The sequence below is a fragment of the Artemia franciscana genome, chromosome 2, assembly GCF_032884065.1.
Source record: "Artemia franciscana chromosome 2, ASM3288406v1, whole genome shotgun sequence".
In the NCBI taxonomy this organism is placed as follows: Eukaryota; Metazoa; Arthropoda; class Branchiopoda; order Anostraca; family Artemiidae; genus Artemia; species Artemia franciscana.
In genome coordinates, this window is record NC_088864.1 from 66,008,213 (window position 1) to 66,025,876 (window position 17,664).

Consider the following 17,664-nt stretch of genomic DNA (forward strand, 5'->3'; position numbering starts at 1 on the left):
TGACTAGTTTCTGCTGCAATACCGCTTCATAGTTCATTTTACTACACAAAATCCAAAAATTATTTCTTTTGTAGATCTACTACCCAATCCTGAAAATATGGGCAAGCCAGATTCACTTAGCCCAGGGCACCATAAAATCCTTAAGATCCACGAAGTTCTCAGTGACTCCTATCGTTTCAACAATATATATATATATATATATATATATATATATATATATATATATATATATATATATATATATATATATATATATATATATATATATATATACATATATATATATATATATATATATATATATATATATATATATATATATATATATATATATATATATATATATAATATATATATATATATATATTTGTTTTTCAAAGTTGGTGATTTTTTGAGCATTTAACATAAAGAAAGGTCGACAATAAACCAAAGGCAGAGTTCCATGACACTGGACACACTTAAAAAGGTGCAAATCGACTAAGTCCAAGAATGGGTCAACTGTTTAAATTTCATATAAAAGGCACTTGAAATGATTCCTAAGTACAACTTGCTTAAAGAATTGTATTTTCTGTAATCGAGCACTTCTTCATAATTTCCGAGTCATCGTTTTCAGATGTTAGTTGGTTGGTTTTCTTTTTTGCTTCGGCAACATTTGCCATTTCAATTAAGACTTCGGCTGTTCCTTTCCCAGTTTGTTGGACCATGGAGTAAAACAATCCTTCTGGATTTTGTAGCAATATGGCAGGGGAATCAAATTCCTGAAATAAAGGAAAAATAAACTCGTCGCTCTTTCTTTCTGTCTTTACAATTTATGAACAGCGAAAGTATCAAGGTATAAACTTGAACTTTTCCAGAACAGTCTTCGAATTAAGGGAATGATGACAAACTACGGAAGTGCAAGAGATCAAAGATATTTCAAATCAAATCATTTATAGTAAGAAAAGATATGCTTTGACCAGTATGATCCAAACCTGATAACTTTTAGTTAAAACTGGTCATAAAAAATAAAAACCTAACACTATGACAGTTAAAATATCGTCAACACAAGAACAATTTGTCGACGACACAGAAGTTGCAAGAATATTTGTTAAAACGTACAAGTTATGAACTGTCAAAAGGCCAAACAAGACTCGGCGCAAAGCTTCACGAATAATACTTTAACCAGGAGTAAGTGGCTAGATTAGAAATGTTGACAGCCGCTTCTCTGAGGAGTCTGGGTCTAACAGGGGCAAATATAGACGGGGGGAAATTCTTGTTGATGGATGGAGACTGAAGCTTGAACCAAGTTTCAGACACAGTTTCTCACAAGGGAAAAAAAGGGGTTTAGGTGAAAATATTTTCAGTTAAACTCTAAGGCAACGGTGGATGATTTGTAGTGTTCTCCTCTGAACGCTTTCTATTTTATCGCTTCTTTCTTTCGTCAAAGTGTCAAAGCTTCTTTTCGTTAAAAGTTTTCAGCATTTAGATGGTTCTGTTTGCCCCTTTTTTTAGATTAATCAACCTTGTATTTTCATACCAAGTTAGATCACATGAGAATACTACCCCTAAAAGGGTAGTGATGTTGTCGAGGAGGTTTGGGTCTGTGGTACTTGATTCGAATTGACATTCTGCGAGGACCAAAAGTATTAGCACCACGAGTAACATTGGTGAGAGATCGAAGGCTGAGCTTGCAAAGGAACTTTCAAGGCTCGTGGAGCAAGTTTACTCTAGGAGAACTCTCTTAGCCAAGTAACAATGCTATATTGTTTCTTAAGTAATTTTTTTGCATTCAGTTTCAACCTTTACAGCAGAAAGGGTTTTGATTAAGGACGGCAAGATACTGCTCTTCCTTAAACCACGATCTACGGTACGAGTTAAAGAATTAGAACGAGTAATAAGGTCCCATTGAACCGACAGAGAGAGACAATAGTAACCAAGATAAATTTTGCTTACAGTTACAAGTAGGTAAATTTGTAGTACGAAGGGATAACAGCAACGGTTATAGACTACAACGATTTCATAGGTATAACAATCTAATTATAACCATTACAGTATTTGGTCATAAAACAGCCCACACGTTAGTACGGTACTCAAATGACAGTAAGACGTCAAACATTATCGAATATGTTACCAATCGAAGATTGGCAGGACTCTTATAAGATATTTATGTAAACAGGAGTGAGGGTTTGAGGTATTCCCCCCAAAAAATTTTCCCCATATGTAAAATTGACCAGCCAAAGGGAAATCAAGACATATTAAAAGAATGAAGAATTTTCTTATATTCCAAAATAATGCAGAATCTATGGTATAGTATCCCACAGTTCGTGGTAACGAACAGTTAGTAAGGAGCGGTTCGGTCAAATAATAACCAAAACTCTGAAAAAAGAGTTTTGGTAACGATTATTACATCAAAAGAATTGTCTTTTTATGTCGATTCTAAATATATAAAACGTATTAGGTTTAATGTTACCCATCAAACGCTATGAGCCTAAAAAGATTGCTTGATTTTCGAATAAGGGTAAAAATCTACCTGAAAAGACAAGTGATCTTTATTAAAATCACACTTTTAGATTCAGCATATTAGAAACACCTGCTGTGAAGAATTGTAGCTCCTAAATACGCAAATGTGGAATTTTGCCAGAAAATTTTTTCCCAGATTTTTTTCCCAGAAAAAAAGATCACTGCTGTATGTTTATTGTATTTTAATCTTGTTTTCCATGAATAATCACATTAAACTGATGGTCCTGATAGCTCGGTAGAAGCCTCATCTGAACGAAAATTTAAAGTTGTACAGCCCATTTACAGAGATGAAAAAGATTTTGCCCCAGAGGAGTGGGGTCTTCTACCATTTTGTGGCGCCAAACTACGATTTTTCCACATGGAGGACCAAGTTGCATTCAATTACAAACACTGAGACAGCATATCGTTTTAATAATATAAAAAAAAACTAAAAAAAACTGTATATTCAGCTTCCCAGTTGTGGAGAAACTAATACCGTAAGGTTAGGCATTCTTTCCTGAAAAGTGCGTAATTCCCACAATTGAAGGTACTACAGACAGAAAAGCCTTCTGATGTACGTCTAGTGGACGACACTCAAAACTTTTTTTTTGACAACTTCGTAGACTATTGCTTGCTCATTTGGAATAAGGAGCTCTATCAATTTTAAATGTGGTTGGTTCTGACTTATAGTTTGATTGCTTGTGATTTAAACTAAATGAGAAAAAAAATCCCATAAAGGAACTCCAGACTGGAAAACCTTTTGATGTACGCATTCTCGACCTCATGGGGTCCGGCGGTATCATGTATTGTAGTTGTCAGCAGGGGCGTTACGTGTCGGAGGAGAGAGCTTCCCTCGAGTAGGGAGCATATTACTTAATATGATGGTACTTCTTAGACTCAGAGGTTCAGTACACAGGCTAAAAAAAAAAATCATGGTTTTAGGAAGGGGAGAGGATACGCTGATCAAATCTTCACTATTAGACTAATAATTGAAAAGTTCAAATAATGGAAAAGTTTTAATTACCGCTGCTGAACTATAAACTTTGGGAAGAAAGCTTACCTTTAAGGTCCCAGCTTCTAAAACTATTATTCTGTCTGAATCCATAATTGTATTTAATCTATGAGCAATAGTTAGGACAGTGCATTCCTTAAATTTCGTCCGGATAGTTTCTTGAATTAGCTCATCAGTCCTTAAACAAGAAAAAGATGTAGGTCAACAAATATATTATAGGATACGTGGACACACTGAAGCATTTTCCCCTGGATATAATAGTTTCAAAAGGACCTAGTTTATATCTTTAGGAACACAGGGTGTCAAAACAGTAGGTTACAGTTGCCATTCCTAGATTTCTAACACAAATTTTATTGAAAGAGATGATCATATTAGACTAGTGGACGTCCGATATTGATAGAGCTTGTTTGAACAGTTTGAGTTCTAGTAACCGTTTAAAGTGAATTAAGGCCACTTTTCAAAGGGACGTTATCAGATCAGTTTGGGGGAAAGGAACGAGGCTGAAGCATTGCTTTTAAAGGTCAACCTTGCCATCTTTCGTGAGATGTCGCTTAAATCTATCGACAGAAAATTATAGGAACAAAAATACCCCTTAACCTCCTTCGATTTGAAGGAATGTGTCTATAAAATTGTTAATATGGGGGTTCGAAGAGAGCTGAAATTCGGCTTTTATTATGCACAGATTCTGAATGAAAAGTGCAGCTTATATTAAATATTTAAGTATATAGAAGGAGAACCAAAAATTGGAGAATGTCAGATTGTTTTCCAAACCCCTCCAAGAAAAAATTAATCTTTCTGGTACTCCAAAAATCTTTGCCCCCGTAATTTGCTTTAGGGGGAGCACCCCCCAAGCAAAGAGCATCCCCTGTATTATGGGAGCACCCCAAAACATATTTAGCTAACGGTCATAGAAACATGCAAGAAATTTCTTCATACAGAGTTTTCCATTTCTAGGGTAATTTTTAGTAGTCAAAATCGATAACCTTGATAGTGCCTCTATGAAACTATTCGAAAATTAATTCAAAGCATTAATTTTCACGCTAAAGTTTAGCTATAAGTTTTGCGAAGCTCTTGAAACAATCACAGCCAGTTGGCTATTGTGAGTATTTATTAATCGTTTATTGCTCATAAAATTTGAACTGAAAATTTTAATTTCTAAAAGCAAATTTATGTCAAGTCTTTTCATCCTCGCAGATTGAATCAGCTTTTTCGTAATATTGCATTTGTGCCAGAGAAACAACTCTTAAAGAGCTGATAAGGAAAAAGTTGAATAAAAAGAACTTTTGTTTTTGATAAGATTCGCTTAAACCTCACCGTTTCCACAATCCTCTATCCAGGTCCCTGTTCCCAGGTTTATGTTCCCACATTTTTAGTATCTTCTACTCTCCTATAAGATTAATATATCATTAAAAGATAGCCTTTTTACTATTGTTCTTTAGATGAAATTCAGTTCTATCCATATACCGAATTAGATTCTCGAATTTTTTGTATTTTTTTTTTACACTGAAAATACTTTAAATATTAGTTAGACACTCCTGAAAAAGAGACAATTGTCATTTTTTTTTATTTGTTTTTTACAAGTTTAGGTCCTTATCAAATAAACAAGTTTAGGTCATTATCAAAGCAAAACTATAAGTTTAATAAAAAAAATTCTAACTCGATGAATAGATAGATCTGATATTAATAGATCTATCCAATAGAAGAAGAAAAATGATTTTTCTTCTTCTATTTTTCGCATTTTACCCAATCTTCTCTAGGCCATACTTAAATACCTAGGATCTACATTTGCCGTCGCTTCATCCAGTATTAACACCTTGTTCTTCCGTAAGAGGGCACGGGCCAAGCAGACTAATTGCCTTTGGCCAACCGACAAATTTGTTCCACCTTCAGCCACGTCTGCGTCTAGCTTCCCGTTCATGTCAAGAATGGCCTCTTTTAAGTTAACCTGAAAAAAATATATTGCACAATAAAAACAAACTAGGGCAAATACAATATTTTTGACTAGACAGCCTACTGGCCAAAAAATGTATAAACTAAGTATATGGGAAACTCAGCCCACAAATATACATCAAGTACATTTTTCAAAACAAGCTTCTCACTAAGATAGATGCAAAATTTGTCAGTAATTTCTGTAATTCCTGTTAAAAATTACATTGGACAATAAAAACAAACTAGGGCAAATACAATATTTTTGACTAGACAGCCTACTGGCCAAAAAATGTATAAATTAAGTATATGGGAAACTCAGCCCACAAATATACATCAAGTACATTTTTCAAAACAAGCTTCTCACTAAGATAGATGCAAAATTTGTCAGTAATTTCCTGTTAAATTACCTTATTACCCCAACTGTTTTCGTTTTTTTTCCGTTTCAGCAAAATTGGTGCCACTCCAAACTCCAACGTACCCATCTATCTCAAAAGAAAGAAAATTTTGATGGGAGGGCATGCTTTGTTTGGATGATATTATTATTTTTTCAGCAGTTAGTTTGCAATCCTTCGGTTATAGCCATTACTTTAATACTAATACATAAAGTACCTGTTTTGGAAGTTATTTTTGATAATTGTACTTCTTCGACTATTGTTTATTAATTGATATCGAAGAAAACTTTACAATTTAAGAAATGGCGATTATTTCTACAAATAATACTAGTTTATAGCCATCTAATGGTGCAAAATCTGACCTTGTTTAGCAAATTTGGTAAGATTACTGAAAAATTTCACCGATCCTTAGCATGGCCTCAAAAAAGAATAAAAATGTGAAAACAAGCAATTAAAAAAACAACGAAGAAAACATTTCTGTAAAGCATATGATCGAACACCAGCGGATTAAACCACACATTTTTGATTTGATCTGTAGTGTTAAAGTCAACTTCTTAGAGAAAACGGTAAATTTTGTCAGGCAAAGATGACCAAGGATCGTCACTTTTCAGGTTTCTATTTGTATAATCGAGTCATAGCTAAGAGTTAGGCTCCTATTTCGTGAAATTATTTCCATTTACAAAACAAATATTTCTTAAATTACCTGCCAAAATTACTTTTAATTGCAACTCTTCCCTTTTATGCATAAGTTTGGCTTATGCATAGACCGAAACACTTTTGATTCTTCAAAAAGGCACTTTTATCACTTTTAAGTTAATGAGAACAGGAAATATCCTCAAGATGTTTTTGGTTTTCTGTTTAGTATTTTCATGTTGGGGTATACGATGGAATATAAAAAAAACCCAACACTAAACCGTTTCTTCTAAAAGCCTTTTTGCCATGGTTAATACTTTACAAAGTTCAAAGTATCTCCACAACCTCGAAATTTACAATAGCTGGACTTGGTTTGTCCTGTTTCTTTTCAAGGACAAATCACTAAAAGTTTGTCTTTCTTGAATGTAAATACATTTTTTTATTTTGTTATTAGTTAAAACGCCGGATAAATATTACTATTTAAGACAGTAAGTTGTCAATCAGCGTGAGAATACATAACAGTCCCACACCAAGGAGGGCTTTAGGGTTGGATTTACATAGAAATGCAAAACATTCCATACAAAAAACACATGGTCTCCGGTTACCTAAAGGACAACAATTATAAAGGTTTCTCAATATAGATGGACACATGGACACTTCGTAAAAAATATTTCTTCAGCTTAAATTTTTACGTTTTAAAATTGTGTTTTAGATAGGCTATTTCCAGAAATAAGGAACGATATGACTGACTTAAGAAAAAAAAACGTCGCACGTGTGAACCTACAAAACTGGAACACGCTTTTTTGGATTGAATTATAGGAAAGTAGTATTTATGTTCCTGTTTAGATCAAGTATTAAATAACCTTAACCCCAACCCCCGAAACAAAAACAGAGAAAATGAATTTTCAGTAACAGAAGTTTTACTGTACCAAACTTGCCATCTACAAGAAACTTGAGCTGAAGCTCAAAAGTGTCAAAAGGTCCTCTGTCACTGGACAGAATCCCAAAGAGCAGAATAACCTAGTATTGGATAAAAGTTTTACGATTGTACATAGATTTCATATCGTATGCTGAAATTAAACCGATATCCTCATCACAATGGAACATCGAAACTTGTAGGATTTAACCGAAGCTTCCTATGCCGGAAAATCATGTTTCAAGAATTTATACTCTTTGATTATTAGTTTCTGATATATAATTCTAATATCTTTTTATTCCTACATCTTCACCTGTCTTAAATAGTTTAATGGATCAATCATATTTTTGTGTTGTTGTTTTTTAAATATGGTCATTTATGGCAAAGCGTCTCTAAGATCTCCTAAGGTTATATAATACATCCCTATTTTACCAAAAACTACAAAAGACTACTAGAGTTAATTAGTACCTAGTAGATATGCTTGTAATTGATTACATACAGCTCATCTTTTTAGAACTTGTTCTTACTTTTCTCAAACTACTCTTAGCCACTAAGGGGGGGGGGGTACTACAAAAAAAATCGTTATTTACCTCTTCAAGTGCAAGCCACAAGTCATTGTCTTTGAATTCATCAAACGGATCCAGATTTTTCCGCACAGTAGCAGAAAACAGGAAAGGCTCTTGTGGTATGATCGATATTTTCGAACGAAGATCATGTAGGCCAATATCTTGGATGTTAACATCATCTATTGATATAACACCCTCAAATTCAGCTAAGCGAAACATGGCAGAGATTAAAGTTGATTTTCCCGCTCCTGTACGACCAACAATCCCAATCTGTAATACAAACAGTAAAAGGCTTTTGTTTGTTTCTTTGATCCTTTTTTTGTTCCTTTACCAGTGAGAGCAAAGATGTAAAGTTTTCGACAACACTTTCTTCATAAATACGAAATAGCAACAAAAACAGTATCAGTGAGATATTTTTTCTTGGTTTTGAATGGTGGAGCGGATTATAAAAGATTTTCAGAATGACCGCGGAATTTTTTCAAAACAACACTGAAAAATTGTTCAAAAGAAGGGGGTGAGGCTTGAGCTGTTCATTTAATAGATTCCTAATCTTTTTTCAAAGGATCCGGGATATTCCCCCCAAGGGGGTTTCTCTTCCCCTGAACATCCCATCCCAAAACACCCCCCCCCCCATGACAATTAAACCCTGTAAAATTCTTCCACAATGTAAAATCGAGCAGCCTTCAGACAGATCGAATAAAAAAAACAAGTTTTTTTTAACTGAAAATAAGGAGCGACATTAAAACTTAAAGCAAACAGAAATTATTCCGTATATGAAAGAAGATGACCCCTCATCAACGCCCCACTCTTTACGCTAAAAAGTTTTTTACTGTTTTAAAAAGTAGAGTTGTAAGAAAGAATTCCAAAACAAGATTCCACATTTTTGCAGATAGGAACTTGAAACTTCTAGGGTAGGGTTCTTTGTTCGTTACCACGAACCGTTTAATATAAAATGATTTTTTAGGGATTGTTTTCTAATCTTTAACTAAGTAGAATAAAGTGTTACATCCACATGCCTATAAGACGCAGAGGTGAAAAAAGGGAGATTGCACACTATGACCTTTTCCAAAGTTTTCACTTTCTTTTTTTTTGGGGGGGGGGATCAGGGTGTAGCAAGTGATGCCAGGAGCTTTGTTCTCAGCAATTTTGAAAGGTAATATTTATCATTTTCTATTTGTACACAATGTTTCAATTTACTTAAAAATATATAAAAGGCTACAATTTACTTATGCAGTAGAAAATCCATTTGTAGAGGTTTCAAACTCCCATCTACAGAAGTTTGAAAATTTATAAATTTTTTTATTTGTTTTAAGAAGCCAGGTCACAGACTTCCGTGTGTTTGTTGCTTGGCTTTTTTTCACGAGGGGATTGTTTGGGAGAATTTTTCAAAAGGGCGAGGAATATTCCGTGAAAGAGATTTCCACAGTAGGAGATTTATGTGGGGGGGGGGGGGGGGGTTCAGGAAATTTTTCACGGTGAGGGTGGGGGGATTTCTTCAAATGGCTTGAAAAACGACAAGAAACTACGCTTAATTAACTATTTTTTTCAACCGAAAGTAAGGAGCGACATTCAAACTTAAAAAGAACAGAAATTATTCCGTAAACGAGGGCTGGCCTCTCCTCAATTCCTCGTTCTTTACGCTAAAGTTTAACTTTGTGCCACAATTCTTAAAAACAACTGCTGAAACACAAGGGCCGTTTCATTGGAAAAAGAAGCTTTTATAAAAGCACTAAAGAAGTATAGCATAACGAGAAAGAGATTGAGGAGGGAAGCTTCCGCATATGCAGAATAGTTTCGATTCGTTTTAAATTTTAACGTTAAATTATTATTCATGATAGGATATTCTATACCATACATTCTCCCTATATTTTGAAATATAGGTAGAATAGTCCAAATTATATAATTTTTCAGGTGAGGGGGAGTTTCCACAGGGAAATTCTCCACAGGAGAATTTCTCGGAGGAAGTATACTCCCTCCCTTCCCCGTGTAAGTCAGGAATTTTTCATTTAACCTTGTCTTAAACGTATATGTCTTTCTCATTTATTTTATGCTTTTCTATTTATCAGATGCTTTCAAAGAGTACATTTTAATGGCCTAATTTTTAAGTCCCATTGAGCCTTCCAATAAATATTTGAAAATTGTTGTCTAATTCCTCTTGATTCCCAAAAAAATCTTTGGAGAGTGGGGGAGGGGTGTGACAAGTGATACAAGGAGCTTTGTTTTCACCGATATTATCTGGTAATATTTCTCATTTTCTAATTATATATAACGTATCAATTTATTTAAAATATGTATAGGCTACAATTTATTTAAGCAGTTGAGAATCCTATTGTAGAGGTTTCAAACTCCTATCTTCAGAAGCTTGGGAATTTGTACATTTCGTTTCTTTATCAAGAAACGAAAAACGACCCTTTTCAAGGTCAACCTTTTTCAAGGTTGCAGAAATAACCTTTTTCACGAAACAACCTTTTTCAAAGTCGCAGATTTGCATTTCGCATTTTGCATTTCGTTTGTTATTTCGCTTAGGAGGGAATCATTCAAGAAAATTTTCCGGAAGGGTGAATTTTACGTGGAAAGAATTGGGGAAAATTTCCGCAAAGGAAGTTTCTGTTTGAGGGGATGGGATTTCTGGCGGAAAATTTTCCACAGTTGGGGGGGGGGGAGGTGTAGAATTTCCCGAAAAGACTTGAAAAATAATAAGAAATCAAATTTTAGAAATTACATAAGAAGTTAATTTTTCATGGTGCTACCGATTTGTACAAAACGGTAAGCGCATGGTTCGCTGGGCAACACCCCATCCAATTCACTTTCCATAAACATTTCCACTTTCAGGGTAAAAATAACCTCTGATATATTATTGATGGAGCCATATACACTTCTGAATGGTACTTGCTGATCCAGTAACATTACCCAAAAAAACTTGAGAAATTTAGTAGAAGCTTCGATTAAATTCAACTACAGTTATACATTTCTTGAATCCAATCTCAAACTTAAAGTTGGCAAATTCGTCGTTTCAAAATATCAATGAAAACTAAAGAAAAAAAAAGCTTCATACATACTCCACACAAAAGAAGTTTGAAAAAGTTAGGGCTTGGTTAGTCTGTATTTTTAGTCCGAACGTGAAACCCATTTATTTTAGCTTTCATATCTAGCTTTATAATTTAGTTGAGAAAGACTAAATGGTATTTCGTGCTTTTGTTTCTTGGAAATGAAGCGCTTTCTTTTTTATATTTTCCGGAAAGAAACCGGCTTTCCATTATTAAATGCTCCTTTGTTCCACGGCTCGTAAGTTCTTGAGCTGAATTTTTTAAATTTCTTAAGCAAAATTAATCTCTAAACTATATTTTACTCCTGCCCATCTAAGTTTTAAGGTATAGATCTGAGCCTTTAAGCCCATAGTCAGTTTTAATTATAGGCTGTTTCTAAGAGCACTAGTGTGCATTGTCTGCTTCTTAATTTGTTTTTGCTCTTATCTTCTTATTCTTTAATCAATATCTAGCCAAATAAAGGTTTTCCCAGCAATCTAGGTTGAGGCCTCATTTTAGTTTCTTCTTTGAGAACGTAGAACTCAAGACTTAATTCAACGTAGACAGAGACCAAAATCAATTTAAGTTCTAAAACGAAAATAATACCGCATTATGATGCAGAGTCGACCCAGCTCTAAATGGGTACCTGGAGAAATCTGGGGAAGGTAAACAGGAAGGGTGTGCAAAAGCACAGGATGGTTGGCCCCCAACCCCCCTTTCGCACTTCATGGCTGAAGGGCCAAGAAACAGAGATCAGCACCGCCGGTAGGGACTTCAAAGTCTAATGCCATATCCTTTACCTTTACCTTTTTACACATAAATACAAGAAAAGAAGATCCCATTTTCATATTATTTTGCTTAATAAATAAGCAGAAATAAAAAGAAACAATGTTGTTTCACAAAAAAGCTCTAAGAATATGTTGTTTGATTTGGATTTGAAGGTGGAACTTCGTTGAAATTTTCTCGATTGGAACGTAGTATTTCGCTTTGCAAGAACACAATTATTTTAATTATCCGCTAAGACGCTTACCTTTTCATTTGACTTTATCTGACATGATAGGCCTCGAAGAACATAGGGCTCAGATTCAGCATAGCGTAAAAATATTCTATTGAACTCGATGACTCCCTTTTCTGGCCAAGAATCTCGGGGCTTTACTTCTGAAAAATAAAATGAATGACTATTAAAAAATCGAGCAAGACAAATAGACCAAAGAGCTACAACAACAACACCAAGGTCGTCACCTTATCCTGAAAGGTTTTTCTTTTTTTTTTGCAACGTAAATATGAGATTCATGTGCAAATAGTTACTGAAACCCTATAAAAGATACATTAATTTTCAGAACATTAAAAGAATCGGCTTTTTATGTCAATTCCAAATGCATAAAATGCAAGCGAGCTCGTAAAATTACTAGCAAAGAACCAGAGAAAATTTCCTGATTTTCAAAAAAGAGAAATCCCCTCCCACCCCAAAAAATCAAAACATCATATTAAGCATGTTAGAGAGCCCTAATGTACAGGTTACAAGCATCTATCTAAAAATGTGAAATCTTGTGCAATAATTCATCTTTTAACATATCTTTTATATTCTTATTCCAAATAAATTGCTCCAAATGGAAGATGGTAGAGGGTGAATCTCCTTGATTAAGGTTCAAAGTAAGGTTCTTTTTATATATTTATTAATAAAAAATACTTTTTTTTCAACTGAAAGTAAAAAGCAACACTAAAATTAAAACAAACAGAAATTACTCAGTATATGTGAGGGTATAAACCAACGTTAGACCTCCATGTTGCTTAATGACTAACCTGGAATTTCTAAAGGTGCTTCAGGCGTGAGCCTCGAATACTCTAGTACCCTTTCAACGGAAGTCATCTGATTTTCCATTTCTGCAGATTGTCGAACGCCCCATTGAAACATCCCTGTCATTAGCATTGCAGAAGAAATAGCAAGTCCAACATCACCCCCTTCAAGCGCTGAAAAACAAACAAGAGGAAATAAATTAAGCTAATAATTGAGCAAACGAAGTTTTTTGGGGGATGAGAGGTAAGATTAAAAACCATTGGTCTCAGCAAAGGAATGGTTATTTAGATAAATGTTTATAATAGGTAAATTTGTAAAGATTATCTCACAGCAAGCATTAAAAGATTTGATTCCTGTCACCAAAGTATTTATTCCTCATTAGTTAAGATAAAAAAAATTCCTAAATGTGGGATACTGCATTAGATTTCGAAGAAGTACCTATATTAATTCTAGATATCTACCCTAATATTCCTTTAGAATGTTCAATGATCAATTACTTTATACAAAAGGCAAATAAGAGACGTGGGAGAGGGGGGGGGGAGAGTTGAAGATTAGTTAACTATGCTATCATTCTCAAAGTTTTTCAATTTTTTTATATATCAGAGGTCTTCACTTGAGGCAGTGGAAGAGGCTCTTCTGGTTCTACCCATAATATTTAACCCATCTCAGTAAAAAAAAAAACTGAATTTTGTTTGTTCTAACTTGCAACATTGCTATTAAATTACATTTTACTTATCATCTTTGAAAGGCATTGTGTCTTAAAGTCAATTCTCATTAAGAGTCACAACCCATCATAAGTGGGTCCATGCTATTGGCCCATAAACTGAGACTTAGGCATTAAGATCACAGGCATATATAACGGCCAACTTTAGTGGTTATATTATCATAAATCCCAGACTCCCATGATCGATACAAGGCGCCAGGGCGGGGTAATTAGGAGTGCCGTTCTTGATGATAAAAGTAAAAACGACCATAAAGCAGTGTCTAAACGCTGCTTGAAAAGATCCGTCCCAAAAAGCATCATCAGGCTTACTCAAGACATGCTATAATGGAACCAAGGGCCAAAATAGAGTCAATGTAGTAGTCCCGGATTTGGTCCTGATTAAGGAGGGTGTACGTCAAGGCTGCGTAGTCTCACTGACCTTATTCGACTTCATCGTCGATTGAGTTCTTACGGCCATCGGCAAGTATAAAAGTAAAACAGTGAGCCCGATCTTCTCCGTCATGGATCTTGATTATACCGATTATGTAGGAATATCTGCTATATCTGTTGCAGATTCCCAGGCTATCATTAACGAAGTAACAAGTAGAGCACTCCCAACTGACCTCCAAATAAGTTTACCAAAGACAAAAACGATGCGGATGACTGGGATGGATGGCACCCATGTGACTTAAAATGGTCGTCAAATCGAAAATGTTCAGTCGGTGAAATTCCTTAGCTCAATGATAGATGTAATTGGGAAATCTTTAGAGCAGATTAAGAGCCACATATCCTCAGCATGGAGTATATTTCTGCAGCTGAAGAACTCCCTTTGGATGCGCAGCAAAATTTCACTACGCACAAAGTATCGAATTGACGAAGCCTTGGTGCTCTCTTTTTTTCTCTATGAGTTGTGAAACTGGGTCTCCGAAAGCAGCGGAAGCGTCAAACCTTAAACGTTTTACAACAAAAATGCCTACGATATATACTAGCCATTCCCCTTTAAGACATATTCTCAAACGACAAAGTTAGGAGAAGCTGCTCTGTCAACACCAGGCGGACATCAGAAGAGTAAACAAGCAAAAAACTACTCAAAAAATCCCTTCCACTACCAGCATGGAAGAAGAAAGCAGGAGGACAGAAGAAAACGTGGCTCGCAACATTCGAGTCAAAACCTTCTGCCTGTTGGGGGCTTCAGGAAATTTGGGCGACGTTAGGATCGTCACTAGCTTAACATCCTAGAGCCTATCACACTCAAGCAAAACATCTGGAAAGAAGCATTTCGTCGACTGCTGGATGACACGATGAGCTGAGTGCAGCTTGAACTTGCAACATGTACAAGTTATTGTCGATCTCAATTTAATTTAATTATAGGCAATTTACAGTTGTAATTTGGAGAGGGTCACTAGCAGTCTGGTACTTCAGCCGTTAATAGAATCCAGAATGGAAATTTGAGAGGAATTTTTCTAGAAAGTGAGCCATGAAGCTGGGGAGTTTAAAGTTGAGAAAGTATGGAAAATGGACCGAATAATTCTATGATCACTAAAATTTTAGAACTACTCAACGTTCAAAATTTTATACTACCCCTTAATTAGTGCTTTAGTAAATGACTTTCTATTTTTAGCTTTCAATAATCATCAATTTATAAATGAAGCGAAAATTTTATCATCCGAATGTTATTTATGTTTCTCTAAATTATGTTTAGATCAAGTTACGCAACTACTAGTCACGCTCATTCATGCTGAAACAAACGGTACTTAAATTACACACCAAGTCAAGAAGTTATTAATTAAGGAGCTTCAAAGGGTTTTAGATAAACTATTTTCATCTCTACACTATATGTACTCATTTTACATTTAAGGAACAGATGTAGGGGAGATACTACTGTGAGAGAACTTTAATATACTTTTAAGACGTAGAATAGAAATGTCTTAGAGCCGAGATTGAGATACTGGAGTGCGGTATTTAAATACGGGTGCTTTAAGAATCTGAGGAAGACATGCTGGATTTGTCCAATCGTGGTTTTAACAATTCATCCAATGACTTCAAGAAAGTGCAAACTTTCTCAGAGGAAGAGATGAGAGAGTTCTTAGCAGAATGGAAAGGACATGGCGTTTGCATTTTTTTTAAGGGTTACATCTGTTTTACGAGATAGCAGAGTAGCGATCTCAGGGCTGTGATGAGTTTCCACAACTTAAGTGTTGAGTGTATGAACAAGTTGAATCTACTTAGGAAAAGGATACAAATATAATCAAAAAAAGAAAAGACTGACATTATCACTTAAAGGAAGGTCAAGGGGTGAGTTTTTTATCTTTGAGTAGAATAAAAAAAAAAATACACTCTAAAGCGAAAAATCTTAAAAATAAAACAAAACAGTACTTTTATGTCTTATTTCACTTAGAAAAATGTGACTCCCGGAACCACAATTGAAGTTACATCCCAGTTACTATGCCTAGTAAACATAACAAAGCTTCCAACAAAATACAACAAAAATTTACAACAACTCAACCATGCTGATCATTATCTAAAGAATGGTAGTCAAAAATACCTTAATTTTTTCTATTTAAAGGGGAATTAAAGTTTGAATAATATTAAAAAACTATTAAAGAAAAAAAGAAACAATGTTTCGTATTTGTTCAACTGTGTAAAAGTTGTATATAGCCATTTTAAGGAAACAGATTTGGGTAGGTGGTCAAAACAGTATTTCGGAGTGAACTATCGAACCAGTACGTTTAGGTCAATTTGTTCATTTAATTACCCGAAAGTAAAAGTCCAGAAATAAAGTTATTTCAAACAAGCATCCTCTCACCCATGTTTAGTTTTCCCAGAAGACATAAACATCAATAAAAGAATGAAAATGCCATAAAAAAGCATAATCATTTCAAATGGTAACGCGAATCAGAGGAGAAGAAGTTTACACTTTCTCTGACTTTCCGTGTCTTTTTAAAGAATCACTAGTCAATTTAGTAACTGGAGATTGTTGTTTGATCGGTATTATGGGGTATTTACCCTCGAATTGAAACTATACCAATCAAATCCATTTACTACCTGCAACAAGTAAATCCCTTCATTTCTCTCTATTTGCAGATATCACCCTCAATTATTAAGATATTGAATTTGTTTTCCTTCTTTTTCATTTAAAAAACTTCTCCCTTAATTTTTGTTTTTTACTTTTTGCAATACAATCGATTTCGCAATCAAAATTTACCGAATTAATTCAATATGATAGTCTTATCCATGCTCTACATTACCACTTTTTCTTTTAAAGGATCTTTAACAGGGGCGGATCCAGGATTTTCTTTAGTGAGGTGCGCATAATAGATTGCTTTGATAAACTTGCAAATTAAAGAAATACCAGCAATTTAAAAGGAACCTCGAATATCATGCGTCGTAGGTAGGTAGTGGAAATGGTCATAAATTTAATGTCAAATGTGGTGAGAGTTAAAGTTCTAATAAATCTGTTGAAATAAAAATGGTATAAATATATTGATATGAAAAATAGTAGGTTATAAAATTGCCCCACTTTGAAAAAATAAAAAGCTGTTTACCATCTATAAAAAATGTGATATTTAGAATTTTCTGCAGAATTTTTCGCCTTTGCACTTTTGACCACTATAGCAAGTAAGCTAAGCTTTGAATTGTCAAAACAAAATGTAGCTTGAACTTTCTTTTGGGGTGTAGTGGATTCTTTGTGACTATTTATATAGGTCATAATAATTTAGCATGTCGCTTAACTTTATGGCATTGCTTTAGTAATTATGATTAATGAAGAGTAGGAAATGAGGTTTAAGATACAACTTGTATTCGTAAAGATGTATTAAACACTAAATACTAGTTCTTTTAGGGGTGTAACTAGAAAGATAGATTCAAGACACAGAAATACATAGAAGATATTAAAGGGCTTAAAGATTCTTTAAGACCCCCTCCATTTTCGGAGACAGAAGCCGCTCCTAAGCCAGAGAACCGTTTTCCACTGGAATTTATTTTCCCAGATATTCACTGAGAAACATAAAAGAAAACATTGTGGGATCTTGGATTATTCATCAGCTGAGCAATAACAGGGCTGAAAATTGAACATACATCTTAAGCAGATATACAAGGAACATAATAAAAAGGTTGAAACACCCTAAGAAACAAAATTCCGATATAGTATTTAATTCAAGAAAACTGTAAGCTTTGACCCCCCCCCCCCTCAGTTAAAAGGCTTATTTTGT

General features: G+C 34.5%; 1 protein-coding gene across 1 annotated transcript in view; it reads right to left on the reverse strand.

The window, feature by feature from the left end:
- Positions 1-354: 354 nt before the first annotated feature.
- Positions 355-17,664, reverse strand: part of LOC136043969 (ATP-binding cassette sub-family C member 4-like) — a 164,559-nt gene continuing 147,249 nt past the window's right edge. Inside the window, exons 20-25 of the mRNA XM_065729052.1 lie at positions 12,756-12,923; positions 11,983-12,110; positions 7,951-8,196; positions 5,263-5,435; positions 3,539-3,668; positions 355-758 (exon numbers count right to left, since the gene is read on the reverse strand). Of these exons, the coding sequence (XP_065585124.1) occupies positions 552-758; positions 3,539-3,668; positions 5,263-5,435; positions 7,951-8,196; positions 11,983-12,110; positions 12,756-12,923 (1,052 nt within the window). The 3' untranslated portion in view covers positions 355-551. The remainder of the gene's footprint in view (positions 759-3,538; positions 3,669-5,262; positions 5,436-7,950; positions 8,197-11,982; positions 12,111-12,755; positions 12,924-17,664) is intronic.